Consider the following 26,726-nt stretch of genomic DNA (forward strand, 5'->3'; position numbering starts at 1 on the left):
GTCGTCCCCTACCTCGTCGTCGGCTTCGTCAAACTCCTCGTCCCCTGCGTCATAGGCCTCCCCCTCGGACGCGGGGCTAGAGTCCGAAACCTGCTGGACATCGTCGTCTCAGACTTCTTCCTCGAAGATGTTGTCCGGCGGGGGCGCCGACAGCTTGGCCTGGAGTCTCGCAGCCCGACGAATCTTGAGGGTCTTCTTGCACCGGAACTTTGAGCAGGCCATGCACCTGGCCTCTTTGTGGTCCGGCGACAGACAAGTGTTGCACACTGGGTGCACGTCGAGGTGCGAGTATTTCGCGTTGCAAACCGGGCACCGTTTAAACGGAGTCCGTTCCATGTCTGGAGCGTCGTGTAGGCCCGTCCGCGCCGACAGCACGCGGAAGGGCAGCGAGAGTTCGGAGCTGGAGAAAACAGTAAACCCGAACGAAAACAATACCGGCGCCAAGCCTAAAGACCTTTTGGTCTCGAGTTAAGAAAGTTAAGAAAGTTAAGAACTATCGGTTCCGACAGAGGGAACCGACACACATCCGAACCCAATGGCGGAAAAAAACAATCTGGGGATGGAGGCGATGCCCATGCGCACTGTAGTCCAGGGGAGGAGCCACCTATCTCGTGATACTTCGAAGACTCTTCCAGGACAACAATGTGCAATCATCCGGAACCAACACTAGGCGGCGATCTATGCACAGATATGAATTCAGCAGCCCACATGCCTCGAACACTCAGCTCCCATGTTCCTTTGCGAGTCCTAACACCCAGAAGTAGAAATGGCAAATGAAGGGGCTAAGACAGGGCACAGCCTGTGATGCACTTGGCGTTGTCATCTCCAGACACTGCAACACCATGAAATACATGTGGTACCACACTGCTCGGTTAAAGTGTGTGTAATATCTTTCACATTTGGCTTTCTGCAAACTGGGACCTCTCAAAGTTGAAGAATGTGCAGAGTTAATAGAATTAATTAGAACTAGAATACACAAATATCCATGTAAGTAAACCTGTGTACTCCGCTCTGGCTGATACAAGGAAACTAGTAATATGTTCAGAGTCAACACCACCAAGAAGCAGCTGGTTTTCTTTTGAAACAACTGTATTTTTGCGAGTTTAAAAGGGCATCCATGGGCATACATCTAATTTTAGTTTTGGCAAATACTGACCTGTGTAATGTGAGAAGCCTGGCTCTTATCGGTGGGACTTTGGGCAGGCATGCAATATGTACAGATAAATCTGAAGAACACAACTGAGTATGAAGGCTCTAATCACTTTGTGCCAATATGCAAGGGCGAGTAACTCAAATTGAAATGAAGTACATCGGTTAGGATAACTGATTACACAGCCTTACTTTTTATTTTATATCAACTCTTTGCAAACGAGTTTGTGGATGGATTCAACACTACTTGTACCCTTGTTAACTTGCATCCCCTTCTTACTCATGTCTCACCAACTGTTAAAAACTTCCGTAAGTGTAATGTATAGGTGAGTAATAGTTGATTAATATGCATTGGTAAAGGCAGAAAACATAACAGATTGAAACTGCATGAATTCAAGCATTTAGCAAGATTTGCCGATTCTTTGAAACAGATTAACAAGTAGCATTATTTGTAAGAATAGATAAAGTTAAACCAAGGAATCATGTGTTTTTTTTTTGTAATGAATCCTCAAATTTCCAAGAACTACCTTTTAAAAAAAAAAAAAACGGATTAACATTTTTCCGTCTACTTTGACACCAGACCTCACTTAGCATCCTACACTCCGTTACTCTGCTGAACAACCCCCAAGAAAAAAGCATTTTTTTTTCTCTTATTGGTTAGTGGGAGAATATTTTTCCACGGAGCGTCTTCTAGTTGTATCTACCTGATCAGGCGATTTTACTAATAAAAATACACTCATAAATACACACATATATATACATGCACATATATACACATACATATACACAGATCCACACATACATATGTAAAAAAATTAAAGTGACAAGTGCCCGCTATTTCCTTTTACCTTTAAGCTACATATTTAGGTACCCGGCTTTATTTTCCACCAGAGACCTATCAAAATAACTGGATCCCTTTCAAATCGGCCTCTCAGATTACTTATGTGCTGGTGCCTTCATGCCAAGAGCAGATGTGTAGATTGTCAAGAACAAATGAATTGGAGGTATATTGAAATACTACATTAAAGCGATTTTAGGTCTATATATATATATATATGTACGAGTTTTTAGAATTTAGAGTTTAAGGTAGCAAACAGCAAAAGAGATAACGGATTCAAGATAAGCTAAAATAATTTGAATGTTTACAATAAAAAGGTCACTTAGAGTTCAGTTCTGCATAGTAAGAACCTTCATTGAAGTCAAACGCTTGATTAATTCAATGCTGTGTGCATGGCCACCGCAGCACTTTTCCATGGATGTATTCTATATACAGAGTGCCAGTGTCCATATTTGCATGCAAGGTATGGAAAATTCCTCTTAAAAGGCAATAGGGTTGTGTCCATAGTTTAGGTATCACTAATAGTAAGTTCTTGTGTAAAGAAGATTTGCCTTTTCTAAAATCATCATGCGAGCAGAGGGAATATTTACATGACCATACAATGTTTATTTCATGAGCCATGCTGCAAAAACTGAATTGAATGAACCTGCCCATGAGGTCTGGTCGCCAGACTATGCTTAGTAGGCAGCCTCATGCATGGTTTGAAGGACATTTGTAGGTCCATCTACAATCACTATATTGCTGCCTTTGGGGCTATCACAGTCATCTTTTCTGGATACTTTCTAAATTTCTCAATGACTGATGGTACCAATATCATTGTAGAAATGGAGTACAGAAAACCATCTGGCCAAGTAATCAAAAGGGCATTGCCCCTCGATCCCTATTTAGTCATCTGGATGCGAAATCTCAGCATATTTTGTTATGTGCTATTGTAAAGTGTCTAAAGAAAGTGTGTTCCGCCGTTAAAAGTTGTCATCCAGGACGCATTCATGGTATTCCTCATAAAATTTACTGGGAAAATTGTCATTTTAATTCATCATCGCTGTGATATGGGTCACTTTCAGAGATCGGTCCAGAGCCAATGCCAAATTGACTGCACGTCCAGAGTAGCAGTTGTGACCTGGCGCCTTCTTGGTTGTAGATATAATGCAGGGTGGTAGAGCTGTCTGTCTGCAGAGAAGGAAGGAATGCTTTGAAGGCTAGGTGAACTGCTCTGTGAGTGAGGTGGTTTATGTGCTATTTAGCTCCATTTTTCTGTGGACTGTCCTTGAACCAATAGAGGATTCAAGTGCGGGACCCAACCTGTCAGGGATGCATGTGTGACTATATGTAAAGGTGCCTCTCCTCTCTGGACAGGACCTTTTTTCAAAAGACTCACTGTATGTCAATGTATTTACAATATGCCCTTTTCCCAATAGGTGGGCTGCAATGTAAATAGGATCTGCCATAGAACTGAGGAGTGATGAGATAAGCCTTGCTGTTTGACTAGTGGTTCTCAACAGTAAGGTCACTTGTCCAGTATAGACGTTGTGCTCTGCCACGAAGCAAACACTTTTACGGTGTCTATAGTTCCTCCCAGGTAGGACAATCTTTGTACATGAAGAGTTGATTTTTGGTAATTGATCTACAGCACCAATTGAACACAAGGCTGGATTTTACAAAGAGGTCTTCTTTCACTTTTCGCAAAGCGCTGGCCTTCGGCAGCCCCTGGTCCAGGTAAGAATAGATTAAAGTACTCGATAGATAGGCTGCGAATATTGCCACACCTTTCACAAAGGTGCAAAGAGCTTATTCCATACCTAATGGCAGGAATGTGCATTGGTAGTGATTTTCTACTACTACGGATATTAAGTACCTCCTGTGTCGGTGAGTGATTGGTATGTGAAAAAAGCATCTTAAAGATCTATTGCACACAACCAATCAATTCTTGCGGAATGACTTGATCTAGTTAGAGCATTAAAAAGTTCTCTGATGAATGCTGATTCGTAGATCTGATATCGGTTTTAGCTCTAGCATTGGACCCTTCTATATTCCTTTAAAATAACTGTTGTAGATCCTTAGGTCTTCCTGTCTGTGGGATCTTTGCGGTCACTTTTTTTTCTTTTTTAATGTAGGACAGATATTTCCTTAATCAGAATTGAAAGCTGGTGCTTTGATGATGGTCTAGACACAACTGGCAGCGAAATGGCTTTGAGACCCAGAAAGTACACAAGATACAATATTTAGCACATATTTGTATCTGGCAATTGCAGACCACTCTTCCACGTGCAAAGAAACAACTCAATCAATTACACTGGGGAATGGAGAGGGTATTAGGTTGTCTTTGTCTGCCTCCTGAAGCATGCATTCTTCTTCTAGGGGTTGTTGGTTTTAATGTTGTCTTAGTTTTGGACGGATTTCTTTGGTATGGATAAGGGCTTTAGCCTTGTATTGATGCCTGAAGATTTTTTTTCCAATCCCACTGCCTTGAATACATTTATTTTATATAGCTACTCAGAGCGTCCCGCGCTTAACATAGAAAAACAGGGGAGAAGAGGTGGAGACCTCAAAAGTATACCAAGTCCTAAAGCTTAAAAAGATGCGTCTTCAGGGCCTTCTTGAAGAGAGCTTCCTTGGGTATTGATCTCACATGACAGGTAGCTGTTTCCACATACTATTCTGACCATAAAGGAAGGCCCCCCTCTCAGATGTTTTCGGAAATGGGGGATTACTAACAGGCCAGCGCTACTAGATCGTAACAGTCTTCCTGGTTAATACTCCTTCATCCTCTCATTTAAGTAAGCAGGACCTCTATTATAGGGGGCTAGAGTCATAGTTTTGAACATTACACGCTTGCGCACGGAAAACCAATAAAGTTACTGCAAGGCATATTTAGGTAGCCTGAAAATAAGGTATATTGCCTATTGCCATATTCTAGATTACTTGCAGACGCATGACCAAGTCAGGATGACCCAGATACAGGACGTTGACATAATCCAAATTGGGACAAGATAAACGTCCTGATCACGAATACTTAAGATTCGTGAGGGAGAAGATCTAGAACTTTCCTGAGCATGTGGAGGATCCAGAGACTAGATCTAACCACCATCGAAAACTGGGCCTTCAAGGAAAGTTGGGAGTCAAACATCACACCCTGGATTCTGTCTACTGCTGTGGGTAGGGGCGGAGGAGAAACCTCACTGGGCCAAGCTCCCGTCCACTCTAAAGAGGGGTTTAACCCAAACAGAAGGATCTCAGTTTTGTTGGGTTGCATTGCAATGTATAATACTGAAGCCAGATTAACAGTGCCTTCAAACAGACAGCAAAAGATCCTTTGACGCTCATTGAATCTCCTCGATAAGGGAGCAGGAGCTGCAAATCTTACGCATAGGGCATGATTTTCATGCCAAAAAATTGTCCAGTCGGGCCAGTGAGATCATATACACATTTAAACGGGTGGGGCTCAAAGAGGAGCCCCATAGGACACCTCATTTCAATTATTTGGCTCTGGAAGAGCAGTGGTTAAGCCAGATAAACTGTTCTCGGTTCTCCAGAAAGGAACTCAGCCAGCGAAGGGCTGGCCCAACACTCTTAGATGTTTGTGATCAAGTGCTGTAGTCCACTATATCAAAAGCTACTGACTGGTCCAACAGCACCAAAGCCACATTGAGGCCGGAGTCCAAACTAAGTTGAATGGATTTAGAGACCTCAAGGAGCGTCATTTCTGTACTGTAATATGCTCTGAAGCCCGATTGGGATGGATGCAAGAGATTGTCTGTCAGAAAGGTGGCGAGCTGACAATTCAGCAACTTTTCCAGGACTTCTATTGCTGGCAATGAGGAGACAGGTTTACAGTTTGCTGGTACTTCAGGATCCACATGAACGTAAGAAGGGGAACCACATTCGCCCTTTTCAGGAATCAGGTACGACACCTGAGTGGAGGGAACACGTAAACTCATCTTGATAAATTGGGGCAATATTGTCCGCTATGGTCTTCAGGATGCGAGGTGGACAGGAATCTTCCGGGGAACATGATCTGCAAAGTGTGAACATCCCCATCACTTCCTCTGTCGTAGGGGGGAGAAAGCGAGTCAGCTTAACTACAGCTGCGGGTCTTGCCTTGAGGGTCTTTGCTTCACTTTTCATTTTTACCATTTTGTTAACGTGATGACCAAATATAAATGACCCTGAGAAAAGGAGGTTTAATACCTTAGGTGGGCGTTTGGATTCTGGTTGGTAAGACCGAGCAATAAAAAACCTCTGATCGAAATCCCATGGCAGCAAGCAGTGGAAGATAGCTCTGAGACAACGCTGTGCAGATTACATGGTTGAAAACCAGATAACTCAGTTTTTTAATTCTTGCAGCTCATAGTCTGACAAATTGGTTCTAAACAATTTCCCGCTGACCATGTTTTTTCACTGGTATCTATCCAAGTGAGCCGCAAAACTAGAAATTTTCAGATGTGTTGCAGTTTTTTTTGCGAACTTCTCTGCCTATAGTGGCCAGCCTTATACTCTTTTTCTGGGGGCGGAGTGGACTCTGGCACTGAAATATGCTTTCGTTTCACGGACATTATCATTAAGCCTGGTTTAGAATAACATTTATACAGAAGAGTTCTATACTTATGTAGAAGGGAGGAGTTGCAGCCTTAACAGTAGCAGGCATGTGGAATTTTTCTTCTGCTTTGTCTAATCGACCTGGGAGCAATGAAAGAGGGGGCTTTATAGCTAGTCTCGGTTTTAAAGTCTCAAAGGTAACTGACACCATAGGATGAAGAGTTTCCAGACTGATATTACGCTTCAAAGTTCCTAGGGCCAAGACCTCATTAAAGGTGGTCATTTCTGTAGGTGAGACACAAGGAGAACCTGCTGTTGGAGAGGTGGGCATAAAGGACGAAAATGATATATCTCAGTCACAATAAGGAGGTCTAGATCATGCCTGAAATCTCTACCTTCTTGTCTTTGGCTTGTGAGTTGTATCCCGTGATAAATACAGAGGACCAGAAGGAGGAGATTACGTCTCTTAATTGTTCCCATCTCAGTAGTTGATGTGGCCATAAAGACAATCAGTTGGTGGGAAAAGCTGCCAAGACTGCACCGGCTCATCTTGAGGATCCTCATGTGGGATGTTCGGTTTGAACTGCCTTAATGGCAAAAGAGGAGTCTCTGCAATGACAGGCATTGGTAAGGCCTGATGAATACTTGAAATGCTTTTGTTTTCCCTATTCTTCCGTGTTGGTGAGCGAAAAGGTAGAAAACCTTCAGCCTTTCACAAAATGTTTAGATTGGCAGCAGGTCACCCAGGTCTTGACTGGGACCACCTTTTTAGTTCTGAGTAAGGGGCACCTCTGAAATAGAGAATACATTCTGACTAGAAAAGAATTCCAGAAGCAGGGAAAAGAATCACTTCACTCGAGAGAGGAATATAAGAGACATTGAGAGAAAGTGCAAAAGACTGTAAACTTGACTGACAGTTGTGTAAAAACTGAAGTGTGAAACCTCATATATGCTTTGAGAGCTTACTCACATGAGTCTGAAAAAAGAATTGGCTCTGTGACGTTAACTACCAATACAATGCATCATGGGCAGGGGAATCTCATAGAATCTTAATGGGACAGGGCACTTTTTTCTCCGCTTTCATAGTGGACCCATCAAGCTGAACTTCTTCCTTCCTTTTATACATTTTCAATCTTTTTTGCACCCAAGATACTGCAATGCAGACTTGTAATGGGTTATTTTCAGTTCTAAAGACTATAGTCAGAAACACAAATTACCTTTGATAGACCTCTAAAGGGTGCTGCCCATCATACGCACATGAGTAACCTATGTTTATATTCATGGACAATATTTCTATTAAAAAACGTGCTCCTGGGTCCAGGCATACAGAGCAGAATTATTCCAGCATTTATAACTACCAACGAAGATCCTATAATGCAGAAGGTAAATGTTACTTGACTTCTAAGCATCTGTTCATGCCATGATGTAGAATCACATGCGCTGCATACTCTTGCCATTTAGTGTTGGGGTCGGACGTGTACAACTTGTTTTTCTTCAAATAAGTCTTTCAAGTCAAGAGGTATAGTGCCTCCTCCTACGACTGGTAATACCCATAAGCATTGAATCTATAGTTGATTAGTTTTCCCGAACGGCGGGTGAGGATGGAGACGGAGCATGAAAATCCACTATGATGACCAAGCAAGGAGAAAAGGTGTGAGAGAAGGACAAAAAGAAAAAAACGATATCTGCAACAACCAAAGAATTCATGGGGTGAGGGGCATGTGAAACTACAGCACTACATACCACAAACAGATGGAAACAGGGTAATATTTTCCCTTCGTGGCATGTGTAGCTCTAGATACACATGCCCAGTGCAGAATTTAGAGGAATGCCCTCCTCATTTAGTGTTTGAAGGGATCTCTCTACTATGGAGTCTGGGTGTAGTAAGAACACCGGGAGTTCAATTGTCTGGTTGAGGTGGAAAGGAGAGATCACCTTGGGTAGAAACTCGAAAAAGTGCTCCTGCAGCATGAGAGCTTGTGTCTCGCTCAAACGGATGAGGGAAATGATTGAGACTAGAAACTTTACTTTTCAAGACAGAAATTGAAGATGGCAAGTATTAAGGGGGTGAAAAGTGGTCCCATGAACCTATTCAGGACTTAGTCCTTCCATAAATGCATTACTAATTGGGACTCTGTCTGCTGCCACTGCAGCCAATGGTAAACAAATGGCTATGTAAACCAGGCCTTAACTTTGCAAATGAAATAGTAACAGAAAATGGACTTCAGTGATGGCTTTAGTGCATCAATGTGTTTGGGAAAGCAGTAGTGGACAAACCTCTTCCCTTTTGCCACATAGCAGGCTTAAGGAGTGGGATGGATGGAGAGCCTCAAAGGATGGACAAGCAGACAGGAGGCAAAACGAAGGTAACCGAACTGTAGGAGCTCTAAGTGTGCCCTAGTGAGGGACTACAGACAACTCTAGAAAGAATGTGAACTACAGATGCCTGGCCACATAAGAGCCACTAAGACGAGGGAGGTCTGCCAAATCTAGAAGTGGAAAAGGGTATGCAAATATCCCTGACCAGTTTATCAATAGTGCATTGCCCCTATTAGAAAATAGAGGAGCAGAACTTCAGGGTAGGGTTCCCATAAATGGATTTGTGGCTACATCCTCCTGAGAAGGTCTGTGAAGCCAATGTTTACTCCCGGAAGGTATTCCGCTAGAAGGTGTACTCTATAGTGATTGCCCGACATCAAATGTCTAGCGCTAACACTGAGAGTTTGGGAGATTGAGTGCCTCCCTAGTATTGCAGGCAGTATGTGGCAGTCAAGTTGTCTGTTTTGATGAGGACTGCCTTGTGATGTACGAGGCAGAAGAAGGCCTTCAGAGCCAATTGAACTGCCAAGAACTCCATATAGTTTATGTGGAAGGTCTGTTGAAGGGGTGTCCGCAGACCGTGAACAGTCGTGTTCTGTAGATGCACCCCTCTGCCCATGAGAGAGGCGCCTGTGGCGATGGTCACGTGGAAGACTGAGTCTAAAAAAAGCATGCCCACAACAGGTTGCTGAAGTTGCACCAAAGCAAATAGTGATTGTTGCTGGCCCAAATCAACACTAGATCATACAATAGACCCTCCGCTTGTAATCTTTGGAGCAGAAGCATGTGTTAAGGGGGAATGGGGGAACAATGGCGATGCAGGAGGTCATCATGCAGAGGAGGTGCATCACTTCTTCCTGTGAGCTGATGATTTGGCTTAAAAAGAGGCAGAAGGGGCAGAAAGACTTGGATCCGTGTGGGACTGGGATAAACTTTCCCAGTAAGAGAGTTCAGGATTGCCTCCAGGAACAACTTTATTTGTAGGGGTTGGAGGTGGCACTTGTCCACGTTGATGGTAAAACCAAGATCGTGAAGGAGATGCAAGGTGATCTGCATGAAAGCCAAACACTACTGTTTGCCTGCATTCTTCATCAGCCAGTCGTCAAGGTTCAGTAAGATGTGGACACCACTACCCCTGACGAAGTAGCTACCACTCCAAGGCATATGTGGAAACTCTGGGGGGCTTTGGGTATGCCGAAGGGCAGAACTTTTGAATTGCAAGAATTACCACAAATCGAAGGAATCCAGGATGTGCTGAATGGATCGGGATATGGAAAAAGGTATCCTCCAAGTTGAGGGCGGTTGTGAAGTTGACTTGCTGCCATTGTGGAAGGACATCCTGGAGCATGACCATGTGGAAATGCTCCGAAATGATGCACTTGTTCAGGGACAGGAGATCTAGTATGGGCCTGAAGCACCGGTCTTTCTAGTTAATTAGGTAGTAGAAGCAGCACACCCCTTTGCAGCGTTGTTGCAAGAGCACTGGCTCCCTTGAGTAAAACGGTGCGTATCTCCTCTTGGAGGAGCCTCTGGTATTCTGGTGAAAGGGTGCATTTGGGGGATGGGGTGAAAGGGGTATGTTTGGTGGTGGGGCAGTGAGCTCCAGACTGTAACCCTGCCCTACGATGATCAGAACCCATTGGTCTAAGGTGATATTTCACCATTCTGTAAGAAATAAACGTCTCTCAACCCCAGACACGTAAGCATTGGGGGAAAATGAAGTCACTGCTTTAGGTGTGTGGCTCAATTAGCCACATCGCCATTTTGCCTGCCTTTGGAACAGTTAAGCCTTTAGGCACCCTTAAAATCACCCAAGAAGCTTGTGGTTGGTGCTGCTGCCTCTGGTAGAAGATGGAGGCCTTGGGGAAGGTGGTCTTACCACCGCCACAGAATTGTGAGAGATGAAGTCACACAGGGCAATGAAACTGGAGGGGTTTCATTCCTGTGGCTCTGTGTCTTTCTTGACTTTTGAGAGCATATGATAAACTTGAGGCTAGAAGTGGTGTTCCCCATTAAACCGCATGTTGCTCAAATGCTGCTGGACATCTGGTTTGAAGCCAGAGACATGGAGCCAAGCATGTCTGCGACTCAAGACGCTGGGATTTATGCCTCTGACAGCGGTGTCAGGTGCATTGAGAACATTTGATGGTGGTGCTGAAGAGTGTTTGCCCTTCGGCTACAATCTCCTGTGCCCGTTGTTCGAATTGGTAGGGGTTGCTGCATTAGGTCTCTCTCTTCGTCCCACTGGGCACAGTCACATCTAGACAACAATTCCACAGAGTAGGCAACCAGCTAATAAGTTGCAAATTGTGAGCCAACCATTTTCACCACCAAGGAATTTGGTTGAAGTGTGTCTCTAATGTAGGACAAATCATAGGGGGAGGGCTTCAATTTATAGTCAACCCTTGGGGATATGCCCCAGCCTTGATAAGATCTTTGAAGACCTCTTTCATAGGCTTAGTGATCCCTATATGCCTGGGCAAAAATTGCTGGGTATGGGAGACTGTTTCCACAAGAAAGTCCTCCTGTTCTGGAATTGTATGTAGATCCATCTTCTGAAAGGTGGAGACTCTGGATTACCTCATGGTAAGAAGTGGAATGGTCAGGAGAGAGGTTTGGCAGAATAAAATTTGGGTCTCTCTCACCTGTAGAGACGTTCCCATAATTGTCTCATGGGTCATCCTGGGGTTCCAGGTCATAGTTCTAAGTACTGAGGGCTTCCCACCCCAAATGAAAAATGTGTAGAATCCTCCGGGGAAGGAGTTGTTGGCCTATATGGTGGTGGAGGAAGGGGAGATAATGTAGGAGGAGGAAGTGTTGAGGGCATAGGACTTATACCTCGGTCTTGACGCTTATTAAGATTTGGAGGTGGATGGAACTTCAATGCAAGTTATTCAAAAGTAAGACTGTTCTTGCGAGGGAGTGTCCTCTGCACCTTTGGTGGAGGCTCTGTATCGACTTTATCCATCTGGGAATGAAAGAACAGGCTAAGCTGTTGAGAATCCAGCTCCTCCTGAATGGCGTTGAAGAATCATCAGCTCCCGGATCCTCTGAGTCTGCCATGAGAGGCAAACTGGGTACCGAAGGCTGTTTTGGATTCGGTATCGTCTTCTACATCGACCAGTATTATGGCTCTGAGGTGTCTGTCAGTGGCAAGACCCCAGAGGCTCGATGGCGGGGTCAGAGTTGAAGTCGGCTCCAAAGTCTTCGGTAGATAACAGCCAACCTAACTGACCCAGCTTACCTAATTGAGGCTGTGTCCTCGATGTGGGCTCGACACCTGGCCCTTGGAGGTGCGGTGAGTGACTTGGTGGTGATAACTAGTACTCACAGTTGTTGTCTTCGGATGCTGTCCCGGGCCCTTCGAGAATGAGGAGGAAATTGGATTCTGCGCGGAAGGAAGCTACTTCCTCAACCTCTGCTTCTCCTTCTGCTTACTCTTCTTCTAGAATCTACGTCTTTCCCAAAGATGTCAGGGGTATTGTTGTCTCAGTGCTGTTCTACGGCGTGATGAGTAAGCAGACGATCACAACATTTTGGGTGGTCTTTTTGGAGCAGAAGGCAGGTGGAGCAGGAGACCTCGTTATGCTCCACCGACAGAAGTTGTGAACTGCATGTTGATCTGCCCCCGAGTACTTAGAGTAGCACTTTAGACAGTAGCAAAGGGGTGTTTCCTCCATCACAGTGATCACACTCTTGTATAAGGGACCAAACGGGAGAGGCCTCAGAAGGGCGAGAACCCCAAAATGCAGATTCGATGGAGGCCATGAAAACTGGAAGTACAGATGGACTGTCTAAGGCTACTTGGAATAAAGGACTCAAGATGCCCAGATGAAGAACACCGCGATGTTCACTTAGTCCTGGTGAAGCACATCTTACCTCCGACAGCAGAAGAACACAGTCAAACTATGGAGTCTATGTGAATGCGCATTAACAGTCATAGGAGGAGTCTATTTACATCATGACTGGAAAGACTTCTTCAAAGAAAAACAAGATGTACATGTCCAAGCCCAACACTACGTGGCAGGAGTATGACGAGCACTCATATCTACAGCTACACATGCCACAAACATGTATTTATAATTATAACAAGAAACCCTTCAGTAACAACGTTTTGGCTACTATGCTTAATGTACGTATGAATATCTTTCAAGTATTCTTCATAAACGTACACTATCTGAAGGAGTTTCTAGAAAAGAATTCAAGTGATGGAGGACTTGCTCAGAGAAGCAAAAACTAAATTAACTTAGCTGTAACTGGCATCATGCTTAAATACATTTCTACAACTAGGTACAGTTTCAAGGAAGACTTTTAAAATACTTCTGTAATTACATTTCTTTTTAGAGGTTTCCTATTTTAGCAGGCACCTTACAGGTACAGAATATCTACAGTCATAAAAACATGCTCGAGACAATTTTTCCAACTTTTTAGGCACAATTTTTATACTTAAAAATACCAATATGCTTTAGTATGCATCATTTTGTGAAACCAAAACTAAATAAGACTTAAAATAACTTAAAGAGAGAAATAAATGTCATACCAACTTCACCCCAGTGAAAAGGATTGGTGCCGCCTGTTGTGCAGTTATACACTATGATGTTCCTCGGTCTGAAAAAGAGAACAAATGTAAGTATACAATTTACAAAGGTAGGGCAACCTTACACCATAAAAGCATTTTCATTTTCTGGATCCTTTTCAATCTACGCAGCAGAAATGTTTCAGAAAAATGACAACTGAGAAAAGTGCCAATTTTAACATATCGACATTGACAAAACCATAAACCTGGTCTAAATTTATGATGAGAGGTTGGTTATGAAAGGTGATCCACATTGTATAGTAAAAATTCACAGCGAGTTATTTTTTCTACCGGAAAATAATTGAACATGACTTTTCATGTGTTCAAATGTCTGCAAAGGATGCCTCACACATCTGTATACAATCTATAACTGTAGTATTCAAATGAGGCACAAGCTATGTCAGGCTCAAATTACAAACGAGGAATACTTTTAAGAGGAAGAAATATAACTTCTGGAAAGCAAGTACTAAGGTGAAGCATTAATCCATCAAATTTGCCTTTTCCTCATCTACTAATTCCAAAGAAATAAGTAACAAATTTGCTAACCGAATATTCTTTGGAATAACTTGGATTCATATATTGCGCCATCACATAATGAGGGAACAGTGAGGCAAAGGGGCGAAAAACCGTATGCAAATGGCATCTAAATGGAACAAATAAAGGGAACTATAACAAATAAAGGGAACTATAGAGGTTATGTGCCATACACACCAAATACCCAAATAAAGGTAAAAATAAAAGTCAACCGATGTGCATCAAAGTTCTTTAAGGAAAATGTAAATTATATTGGGATTTATTTATTATAGCAAACTGAATTTCATCAGCACATTTAAAGCACATATCTTCCACCCACATGGCTTTGAATATGAATATGAGCAAAGCCATTTCCAACTAATGAGAACACATTGAGACCTAAGCCATTGCAAGGGATCAAAAGATAAGATTTAGGGGTTACTTTATAAATATTTCAATCTTCAACTATTGAAATAATGGATAACCAGATAAAGTAAGTTACTTGAGCATCATGAAATCTTTAATGTTTAGCAAGCACATCCCTAACACATGGAAGTGTGCAGGCCAAGTGAAAAAGCGCCCTGAAAACGAAGGAAGGCAATTAGAAATGTAACCAAAAAGATTGCCTACAGATACATGATCCATTTGGATAGAGTGCAGGTGGTAGTGTCATGAGAATGTAAGACTTGATTGATCTTCAGAAATAAACTCCACTATATTTTGGCAATATGTACATTTTTTACACTATCTGCAACTGGTACCTTGCCTGCAACGGTGGTAGTTTAGACATGGCCCCAAAAAAATAGTTATTTTTACCCAGAGATTTTTGATCGCTTTGAATAAATAGTCAAGGACCATTTTATAACAACCTCTTCACAGCATATGACATTCAGACCATGGATTTGAAAGTAAGTTGAAAGTAAGAGACATTTATAAGGAAATTTGGTATCAACATTCGAAGAAAAAAGGGATGTGCTCAAAGAAACAGTTTTGAAATGTTGTGTAGGACCCATATTAAAGCCTGTATTATTGTAACCCTACATTCTATAATCATACTACCCAAAAACATTCCCAGATTTTTCAATTGCAAATAAATTATTTCTTAGAAAAGCCTCAAGAAAGTTATTCACAGGAGTTCTAAAATTGAAATCTGAGAAGGGCTGGTCTTCTATTATGTGAGCATCGCCAGTACGAGCCAAATAGAGGGGGACAATTAGTCGTTTCTTCTCAGAGAAAGTCATCTACCTCCGCCTTCAGAAATATTTGTTAAGGCACTTCCAAACCTTTCAGAACACAAAGAAACAAGATTGGTGACTGGAATTAGCAATCCTCTCACTCTTGTCCTCTTCAGATTGCCTTACACCAAATCAGACAGGGTCATCATCACTCTCTGCCAAGTCATGCTCCTTTCTTCATAAGCAGCTGTTTTCAGACTGGCATTTTGCTAAATAAACTCTAATTTCCCTGATTACAAGTGCACCCAGGTGGGAGGGAGCTGCTTTTTGGTTTAATGAGACAATACAGAGCAACATGCCAATTCATGAGCCTTTAGTTCCTTTCTCGAACCCTTCAAATAAAGCAAGATAAAATAATTTAAAATTATCACTCCAGCACTTTGAAACCTATGGTCCAGGTATGTTCAATCAAATACATATTAATGTAACATAACAGTTTCAAAGCAGTATTCCATTGGTACCTGGACTATTTTAAAAGGCAGACGAAAAAGTCCTCATATCTGCCACTGTTAAGGCTGCAACTTGTCACCTTCTGTAGAAGTATAGAGCTCCTCCACAGAAGTGTTATTCTAAACTAGGCTCTATGATTGTTAGTTGGAAATCTTGTTGAACTTATGGATAGTTAAGAAAATAAATGAATGTATTGCAGATTGTGTGTTTGCCAGTTTGAAATTGGTATATGATATTATACATCTTGCAGATCAATACACACATGCTCTTCTTAGTGGAATTTTGGGAACATTGGATGCAGAGTAAACATACTCCATGTCCATGGTTCTCACTTGTTGATGTTTCACAGTATGGAACTATTCAAAGCGGGCTGACTAGATATAAATGTTTGGATCCTGTGGGTGGAGTGCTTGAAAGCAGAGCCTAATACCTCAACGGGGAACAATTATTCATACTAAGCTCATTTTACAATTTACATTATTTGAGCATCACCTGAAAGAGGGACATTGTTCCTTTTTTCAGAGGGGAAACCTTGAGTCAGACATGATGGAGTTATTTATAGATGGGTAGAAAGGTTGATGGTAGATGACCACCATTCCAGTTGGGAGACCTGATCAAAAACAGACTGCTCATGCTAAGCAGAAGCTGTATGAACCATGTGCTTGTTGTAACAGTTCACTTAAATAGGCCTGAGGGTCTTCTTGAAGTTAAATGTCTTTAATATGTCTGGTGCAGTGTTCATGCTCTGGATGTTATCATCCTCTTGTGATATAAAAAGTACACAAGTGGGAATGGCAATTGTGAAGACTTTAATGGGTGTCCAAGAAAATCTTCCCTGAAAATTTGCTTTCAGTCCCACAGATCTCCCTAAAATGTGAAGGTGAATTCTAAAAGATACAGATTCTGGAGAAATGAGAACATGACATTCACAAATCTGCCCGAATGGGTGAATTGCCTTTCTTCAACAAGTGTGCTGTATTCCTTTCCGGTTCCCTATGTTGAGAATATGTCCGCAGTTGGGTGTAATAAACCCAGTCAAGTGTATAAGTGCTGAAAAAAAGCCAATATAGCAGGATCTCAATACAACAAAAGACATTACTGTGTGAACAAAAATGGAAATGTTTCTACTCTGTACTACTGGTTCATCTACAAGGGAATCTCCAATGAAACCATAACCAGTGGATACTTCCATGCATGAGCGAAGTCATGAGGCAATGTCTTATACACATATACATACAAACATACATATTTTGTATATATTTTTTTTAGAACAGCCAGCAAGAAAAAAATATATATTACAACCCTCCCCCCCCCACCCCCCCCCACGTCCCCCCCTTATGGGACTAGCAGTCCCTGCGAGATGCAAGACGTAACTGGGAGGTTGGCATTGGAGTCTTAAAGCACACACTATGTGTTTTCGGCCTTTCAGTAGGTCTACTCCGCACACAGCTGTTATTGCCCCATGAAGCTTAGTGCGCATTTTTGTGCTATTTTAATTTGGCACCAAATTATTTGTTCTATAGTGCAAAATACGTAGGATTTTTAGGTCTGCTAGAACTGGGAACTTTCAGCGCGCTGACATGATCTGGCCAATATTCCTTCAAATTTGTATGCTACATGAAGTATGGTTGCATACAAACTTCAAGTGTATTGAAGGGAGTTGCATGTTAAGATGACGGGGCATTATGGAACTAGCAGTCCTTGCGAGATTCAAGACATAACTGAAAGGTCGGCATTGAAGTCTTAAATCACACATTACGTGTTTTCAGCCTCATAGTTTGTCTATTCAGTCCACAGCTGTAATTGCCCCGAGATGACCAGTGCGTATTTTCGTGTTATTTCATTTCGACACCAAACAATATTGTCTCGCAGTGTAAAGTACAAGCCTGTGTGTCATGGGCTCAACCCCACGATACTTTCATGCCAATTAAGTAACGATTTAGAGGTCAATTATTCTTAGAGTGTTTTATTTCCTCCAGGCAGAACAATTTATTTTATTAGCACTACCTGAGGGGATTTGCGCTTAACACTGGGTTTTAATGGTATTATAAATCACGTTCCAACACAAGTAGGTGATACATTACCTATGTATTAATTAAATGTTGCACATACGGTATAGTGGTTCTATGTTGCATTATATATTTATTTTGTACATTTCAATGCACTATGCGAGTTTATGTTTACAGCTATAACAACATCCACTAGCCATACCCAATGCTTTAAGGTGAATATATTTGCCTGGGCTGATGTATAGTTTGCGACTTTTTAGTGTGTGACAATGTAACTAGGTTTATGAATTTTTTCTACGCCTATGAGTGGAACATGTATAAATGTTTCAATCAAATTGGCGCTCATCAGACTGAGAAAGGCTGCTGTGTAGGCCGAACTGCGTCTCTCCTGTCGCTGGAGGCCTTCTCAAATAAAGAAGCCTTAAACCAGCAGCCTCGTGGGAGGCTTCTCTTACTTGTGGAGCTTGTGTGTATATACTATACTATACTATAATAATATAATAAAGAGAGAGCCCAAACCTTTGAGGCGGGTAATCTCAGGAACCACAGCACAAATCACAACACCCAATATAGCGTTGGAAAGGGCAGTTGCAGTAAAAGGACATAGGCTATGCAGACGCCCACCGTATACATTTAAAAGGTAAAAGAACCGTGCCAGGAAAGTAGTCCCTTGTGGGCGTGTCTGCGTTTTGCTGAGGGCGTGTGCTGGGGGCGTGACAAACGCTGAGGGCGTGTGGTACGTTCCGCCCTTCCTCATATCGTGTGCTAATCCCACCCTGCTCCCTTTAAATACCCCTGCATCCCATAATCATAACCCCTCCTTAAAATACCCCAACACCCTTAAACACTAACCCATCTTAACCCTATAAATATACCCTGTATTCCAAAACCCAAACCTATCCCTAAAGCCTAAAAATACCCCTGTAACCCAAAACCCAAACCTAGCCCTGAACCCTAAAAATACCACTGTATCCCAAAACCCAAACCTACCCCTGAACCCTAATATACCCCTGAACCCCAAAACCCAAACCTAGCCCTGAACCCTTAAAATACCCCTGTACCCCAAAACCCAAACCTACCCCAAAAATAACCCTGTACCCCAAAACCCAAACCTACCCCTGACCCCTAAAAATACCCCTATACCCCAAAACCCATACCTAGCCCCGAACCCTAAAACTACCCCTGTACCCCATAACCCAAAACGATATCTGAACCCTTAAAATACCCAAACACCCCAAAACATATACCTCAGTACCCCAAAACATATACCCCTATACCCATACTTACCTTCCCCAAACATTAAAAAAAACATGCTTTTACCATTCATGCATTTGCAACGAATTTCGTTGTAAATGTGTGCGTGGTAAAAGCATATAAAATGTAATGCCATGCGTTATAATGGAATTGCGGAGTCATGGTACTTTCGTAATGAAAGTATGCGGAGTGATGGTATGCGGAAAGAAAGTTGTGGAACAATGGGTGTTTACCCTCCCCCGGTAAGTACATTAGTGGCACGGCGGCCCACATCTCCAACATACTCATATTTTTTCACAACCCATTTGAAAAATGCACAGGTCTCTCATTGATGGCCAGCACAGACATACACTTTTAGACACACCTCCCACCACAAGTTCTAGAATTGCAAACTTTAGAGCTGGGGAGCTATGTTCGCATCTCGGCATCAGCTCAACATCCTATGATTCCAGGCAAATCGCTTTGTCTCCCTGTGCCTACCACAAATGAATGTGTTCTTCTGTAATGTAAATTGTGCTCATGCCATGTTGTCGAGTTTGCGCTATATAATATTGCAAGGAAAAATAAAGTAGGGAAACTCGAGTTCACAGACTACTGAACGCGCACTCTTAAGTGCATCAGCAGTGCACTGTGAATCGGAGCGTTTCACAGGCCTGTCACAGAGAAGAAATGCGAAATCAAAACGAAATCCTACAAAACAATATACTACTGGCCGGCAGCAATTCACACCCGGACGTCGGGATGGGCGGGGGAGAAAGTGAGTGAGTGAGTGAGTGAGTGAGTGAGTGAGTATATATATATTACCTACTGGCGATAGCCAGTAGGGTATATATAGTTAGAATTTTCAGAAATCCCATAGGAAAAAAATCCTATGTCGAATAACTTTGGCGTTTGTGGACGGAATTGGCTGAAATTTTCAGGAAAATGGCACATTCTGTTTCTGAGCAGCCGCTGAAAATTTGGGGGGGTTTCATCAAGGGGGGGGCCGAGAAAAAAGGGGGGTACCAAAACGTGTTTTTCCCATTCATTTTTCCATAGGACGGTTGGACTCACTTTTAGCTCGAACGGCTGAATGGATTTACACGAAACTTGGCAAAATTGTAGATATGGTTTGCCCGACGTGCCTTTGCTATGTCTCAATATATGTGCTCCAGTGGATTTTGAGAAATTAACGTTTTAAAAAAAATATATATATCTGTGACAGCGCTCCGCTTAGCGCCCCGGTTCGCGTAACGGAACTTCGCGAAGCGAAGCTGATTGGCTCTCCGGTGTCTGTCAACATTCGAAACAGTCCCGAGCGGCCGCCATCTTGTCTCTCGGTAGGATCGAGAGACAAGAGGTGGTGAAAAACGAAGGGGGAAATGAAGGAAAGGGGGCAAGGTAGACCCCTCCTGACCCCCTAGGATTGATGAGGGGGATATTAAAGTGCCTAGAAAGGTCTAGAAAGGCAAGTTTATCTCTTCCCACTTCCACTGTAAAGCAGAGAAAAGCATTCCTTTTTAACCAAATCAGAAAATAGTGGCATCTCTCACTAGACCCACGCCACACCACCAGGACGTCATCGGTATACCTCTTCCATAGCTTAATAGAGCTCACACGCTACAATCAGCGCTTTTTTCATATGCTACAATCAGCGCTCCGAGTCTTTACTCCTATGGACATGGTCCGGTCCAACCAGGTCTGTCTCTGCACACGTGGGCCATGTTTTTAGCGCATTTCAGCACGCTCTCTCTTTCTACTTTCTATTTTCAAACCAAGCACAGCCGCAATTATGTGCTGGGTTATCTCGCCACTTGTGGTCCATTTCTTGGCTGGGTTATCTCACCACCCGCAAAATCAGGGTCAAGATATCCAAACACAAAAGCACTATAAGGTGCAAAAGACAGGCGACCAAGTTGACCAACCACTTTTTAGAGGCACGACATCCCGCAACAGCCTTCCAATGGACAGTTCTCGAACAACCCTTTATCCCGGCCCATGTTACAGATGTGACTAAATACCTCTTATTGAAGGAACAGAAATGGGTCTTCAAATTGGGCACAAATCGGGTGGGTTTAAACGATGAAATACCATGGTCTGCCCCGTAATGCTATCAGAACCAGCCTGGTACCGTAGTGCCTTAGTGATAAATTACATACCAGGTCTCTACTTCTTACAATACTGGTAAGATGTAGTTCTCCCTTTTTTGGAATATAATTTTATATCCGAAATGATGATCATAATACACTCATCTAGCGAGTTTTTGTTGTATACTTGTCAGATACAGAATGTAATTGTTTATATTTATCGACATTCATTTTTGCATATACGCTGTGATAGTTCACCTACATTTTCATTTGATATCTTTTCCCTTGTGTTTTTAGTGACACACACAGTCTGAGACAAGACATGGCGTGGACACCTAGGGAACCAGGTGATCTCTAAGCTTGTCTCTTTATTTCTTATAAATTACGGAATCACACTATTTGTTTTTTTCACATTTTTGCAGTAGCAATAGTCATGTAGGTCCTGAAGAAAACAAGGACACATTTGTCCAGGAGATTTGCTGAAACTTGTTGACCTCTCATTACACCTAGGCAGTTACCTTAGCCAACTGTCATTGACCTTTTTTAAACATTGGAGGAGTGAGTAGCACCAGAATAAAACTCTTCAGTACTCCCTCATCCAATTTTAGCACACCATTTTCTTACACTTTTATTTTTGCACTGCGACATCCGTCACTTTGTTTCATCTATGAACTCTAACACAGAGTAAAGCGACCATACTGAAAACTGTCTGAGCAGGTGAGGGCGTTTACCATCTTGTCCCCATCTGTGAAGGGCAGGGGTTCCATCTTTTGGTCAAGAAGGAATCCCAAATGATGAAGGGTGGTTCCGTGTGGTGACCGGAGGTCTGGGGTTTAACCTTGAGGTACAGGATAAATATAGTGTCTGCGTTTGGTGCCTTTATCACTTTAAGCGTATATTTTCCTCTGTAGACCCTTTGATACTTGTGTGTAGGAAAGTGTTATTTGGGAACGTGTCAAAGCCTGGTCTTTAAACTCCCTTGGGCCCCAACTCGATTGTTTTGTTTCATTAAAGGAGGTCTCCAAGAGCTATATATTTGTACACAATCTTTGGTCCTTCAGATTGAAGAAAATCAACTTTGAGGAGATGTGGGAGGCAGTTTGCTTGTGCCCAAACTTTTCTGGGAGACAGCAAATTTCAGATTAGCAAGATACTTACATGGTTAATGCTGTCTGATGGATGCTCAATCTAAATGCAAATTCCTCACCTTTTTAATATTCCCCCAGGCATCAGACTGGACCTGAAAACTTAAAACCAGTAACCATGCACATGTGTAAATGGCATTGTATGGCTCCACGCAGACATTCAATTCCAGAGGTGATGAGTGATGAGGCCACCACTGCTCAGGCCAGAGTTCCTGATCCTTCCCAAACAGTAAAATCTCAGAGTTGCTGGTGTTTAACTGAAGACAGTTTGCCTTCATCCAATCTGAAATGACCAACAGATCCTCCTTAAACTTCTCCAAGTTGGCACAGCAGTTTTTAGAAAAGGCAATTACCAACTGGGTGTCGTCGGCATACAACACCAAGGACAAACCCCTGCCTTTAGACACTTTCGCCATGGGTCTCTCATAAAGATTGAACAAGAGCGGGCTTAAAATAGAGCCCTGTGGTACCCCCTGGCACAGGGCATAATCCTGGGAGTGGAAAGGTGGCACTGAGACCTGGAAGGACCACCCCGCTAAAAAGGACCGAATCCAATCCAGGGCACTGCCCCTGATACCAACTTCCCGGAGGCGTTCGAGAAGGATCATATGAGACACCGTATCAAAAGCGGCGCTAAGGTCCAACAGGATCAAGGCCACAGAGTCTCCCACATCCAGCCTACTCCGGATAGATTCCGTTACTGCCAGAAGCGCTGACTCGGTGCTATGGCGTGGGCGAAACCCATGCTGAGATGAATCAAAGATGTTATACTTTGATACATTTAGATAGAATGGAGTTCACGTGCGCTTCCACCAGCTTAGCTAGAAAAGGCAGCTGGAAAATAGGGCGATAGCTGCCAGGATCTTCCTGGTCAAGAGACAAGTTTTTCATCAAAGGAATGACTTTAGCGTGCTTCCACGCCCTGGGGACAGAGGCTAGCCTCAGAGAAAGATTGGCCAGTTCCAGACCCACGGGGGCAATAGATGAATGGAATTGGGGAAAGCTCCAGCTGCTTGCACCCCTTTTTTGCCTGCGTTAGCTAGTCATTGAACCAAGGGTTTGATGGCCCACGTCCTTTTCCACCCCGTTTGGCCGGGATGCAACTATCCAAACCGGCCAACAGCCAGTCTTGGAAACACAAGTTCGCCGCCTCAATATCTGGGGGAAGTTGGGGTCTATGCTCCGCTAACCAGGTAGCTAACACATCATGGTCCAACTTATGCCAAGGCAGTTTTTCCACTGGGGCTGGGCGGGACACATCAACTCTACCCTGCAACTGCAGAGAGTATGTGACTAGTGAATGATCCGTCCAAGCCAGAACCGGGGGGGTTTGGACACTGTCTCGCAGCCAGGCGTGGAGGAAAAGGGCAACCGAATAAGCCATGGCACGACACAGACCCTCCAAAATGTCCAGAGCAAAGGATGAACGCCGCAAGCTCCCGGCCATCCAACGCATAATGCAGGAAGTCAATCCGAACAGTCTCCTGTGAAGCGACGGATCCCAAAGGCTCAGCAGAGTCCCACAAAGAGGTGGCCCTGGCCAACACACAAGGTGTTAAGGGACGCAAAGCGGTGCAGGTCGAGGCGAACATGTTGCGCCCCCATGAGTCCAGCCAGTGGGCCTCCCAGCACAGTGGAGACAACAGCGGTGGCATGGAGGGAAAAGCAGTCCCCAAAAGTGGACTGGAGGCAAAGGGGCGGAGGGAAAGGCACGCCGGATCACGCGGCGGTGCCGGTGCAGGAGGTGATAGGGCACCGGGTCCCATGTGGCGCTACGCCCCCATGTCCCCATCAGGGAAGAAAGGATCAAACCCTCAAAGGGAAGCAACAGCTCCCTCCCAACAGAGCCCTGGTGGAGCACCTCCAGAAGATCTGCAGGAAAATGAGCAGCCGGATCGCCCATGCGCAAAATACCCACAGCCGTGGACAGCGCGAGCGAAGGCCGCACTAACCTCCGTAGGGCCGCCCAGGGCGGAGAAAGCAGCTCCGCCCTGGGCGACGGCTGCAAACTAAGGCGGCTGTCCCCGAAGCCAAAAGGGGCAGGCAAAGGCCAGATTTGAAAATTAGGAGGGATCAAGGAGTGGGGGACCTGGTGCTCCTCCAGCGAAAGCCGTGGCCTCGGGAACAGCGGGGAGCCGCCTTTAGATGATGCCGGGGAAAAAGCCACCATGCGGCAGCCCGTCTCCGGTGAGGACGACACCATCAGGCACCCAACCTCCTGAGAAGAGGCTGCGTCCGAAGAGGAGTCCGCAACCAGACGCCTGTCCGGCGCCATAGAGTCTGCCGCCTGAGGCAGGACATCACCATCCAACACCACGTGAGACACAGGACAGGCCTCTTCCACGTCACACAGCACTGGGGACCAGAGCGGGCCAGAGCCGAAGCGCCCAAAGGACTCGACCTCCAACGAGGCAGCCGCCTGCGTGGAGGGACGAGAGAAACTGGGAGAGTGACGAGAAGCCCTCCGCCAGCATCAACCGGGACTGGGACGTAGGGGGTCCGCTGACCCATGCAGCACAACCACGGCCGACCCCACCTCCGACTCGACCTCCGACGAGGCAGCCGACCGCGTGGTGGGACAAGAGGGGCCCGGAGGGGGGGCAAGGGGTCCCCTTCCAGCCGCAACCCATAGCAGGACGAGGGGCTCCACCGACCCCTGTGGTGCCGCCTGGGCCAGCAGCTGCCAGCACCGTAGCGGCGTTACCTCAGCCGTAAACTAGGCTGCCCCCTGTCCAGAGGACAGAGAGGGGCCCGGGGATGCGACCAGAGCCACGGCGACCTCCTGCGACACCACAGGGACTCCTGCAGGATTTTGGGGCGAAGCAGATGCGCCGTGGTGGGAAGGAGGGACCCCCAAAGGGATGCACCCCAACAGCACCACATCCTCCAAGCCTGGAGCCGAACCAGTCTGCACCGGGGCCTGAGCTGCTGGCGACGCCAGAGGGCCCAGCGCAATGCAAGGGATCCGCCGACGTCCTAGGAGGGGGGGAAGGAGGAGTAGAAGCCAGCCAGGCCTGGAAAGCTGCCGCATATGACTTTATCTGGGCTCTCAACGCCCCTTCACCGGGAACGGTGGATAGGAGGACGAGACGCGGGCTGCATCACCCGCGGAGAGCCCAAGCCCCTAAAAGGTCTGAAAACCAGCCCTCGGGGACAAACTGCAACACTTACCCACCGGAAAGCGACGCTCGTGGGGCGCAGGAGAGGGATGAGGACCAAGACAACGGCGGCCGCTTCGGGCACCTTCCGCCGAAGCTGAACGCGGCAAGAGCATTTTCAACCGGCGCTCCTGCTGCGACTTCAACTGTTGGCACGCCTCAAGATCAGGGGAGCCATGATCTTCCCCCAAACACCACATGAAAATGAGACTATTGTCCATTGCCAACATAAGACGTCCACACGACGTGTAAGACTTAAAGCCTGAAGGCATTCGCACACTGTTCCACACAGATACCACAAAGGGAAAGTCAAAGGGGACCTAACCGGCCCAGAGCAGAGACCGGATCCGGGTTGCACGCGGAAAAGGAAAGAACTGATGTAGGCGCGCCAGGGTGGGACATATGTGACCTTGCTGACATCACATGCACGGACGTCGTCTGGGAAGAGTCACGCAATGCAGTTCACCCCCACCCCCTGGCGCGCAGGGATGCTGTGGCAAAAGTTATCCATATCCAGTATGGTGCCTGGGGATAAATCTACGTTAAGGAATCTGCGGCTAGTAGTCTATCAGATATACAAAATGTCCATCCCGACTGACCAGACTGGCATGGCAATAGTGCTTCTTGAACATGTGCTCCGAAGCACAGGTAGCATCCCAATAGAAATCCAGGGTAGGAACTCCGTGTGCTAGTGCAACAGTAGCAGCCTTGGCTCCGCTGGAATGTACGCACAAAATCCATCAGGTAGCTGCTTCTTAGCAGATTTTTATGCAGGAAACTGTTCCCCAAGAGATGGTTCCTTTCTGCACTTTTTTATCCTTGTTTGCTCCAGAGAACTCCACAAAATTGAGTATCCACCTGATGGTCCTTGGTACGATCAATGTAGAAAACCGAGGGCTCTTGTGGGGTCCCAAAAATGTACTGTCGCCTCCATTTTCGAGGGGCTAGGCGGGGGAAAGAAAGTTAAAAAAATGCTAGCATGCCCAGTGCAGAAAAGTGTTACTACCTTCCCAGAAAAGCAGCTTGAGTTCTCATCTCCAGCTTGTCTGGCAAGAACACTGCAGCTGGGACCGCGAAGACCTGTAGTGCACTCGCATGATGAGCTGATGTGATCACAAACAGAAAACAAACAATTTCAGCATCAAAAGTCTTGAATACAGCTGTGCATGGGCTCAAATGGGGTACACTTTAGAAAAGGGAGGACCATATTTAAGACCCACTGTGGCATCACAAATCGCTTCAGTTTGAACATTTTGTAAACCTTTAAGAAATCTCATCACAAATGGCAATTTGAACAATGATGAAATGTAGCCTTTAGCACTGCCCAATGCAAGTCCTTGATGGGCCAACAAAAAAAACAAATAACAGCACATCCAGCAACTTCCCTTGTAGCCGCTCAATCTGATGGGTGCTACACCTAGCCACAAACTTGTCCTTGTGACTACATATATGGATCTTGTTGATGAACAGGATTCGAG

General features: G+C 44.7%; 1 protein-coding gene across 5 annotated transcripts in view; it reads right to left on the bottom strand.

Annotated features, from left to right (window-relative positions):
- FAR1 (fatty acyl-CoA reductase 1) overlaps nucleotides 1–26,726 on the bottom strand; it is a 626,193-nt gene that overhangs the window by 222,771 nt on the left and 376,696 nt on the right. For all 5 annotated transcript variants that reach the window (XM_086955913.1, XM_086955915.1, XM_086955916.1 and 2 more), the window contains one exon: nucleotides 13,383–13,450. In XM_086955913.1, the coding sequence (XP_086812039.1) occupies nucleotides 13,383–13,450 (68 nt within the window). The remainder of the gene's footprint in view (nucleotides 1–13,382; nucleotides 13,451–26,726) is intronic.

The sequence above is a fragment of the Lissotriton vulgaris genome, chromosome 2_1 (genome assembly GCF_964263255.1).
Source record: "Lissotriton vulgaris chromosome 2_1, aLisVul1.2, whole genome shotgun sequence".
NCBI lineage: Eukaryota > Metazoa > Chordata > Amphibia > Caudata > Salamandridae > Lissotriton > Lissotriton vulgaris.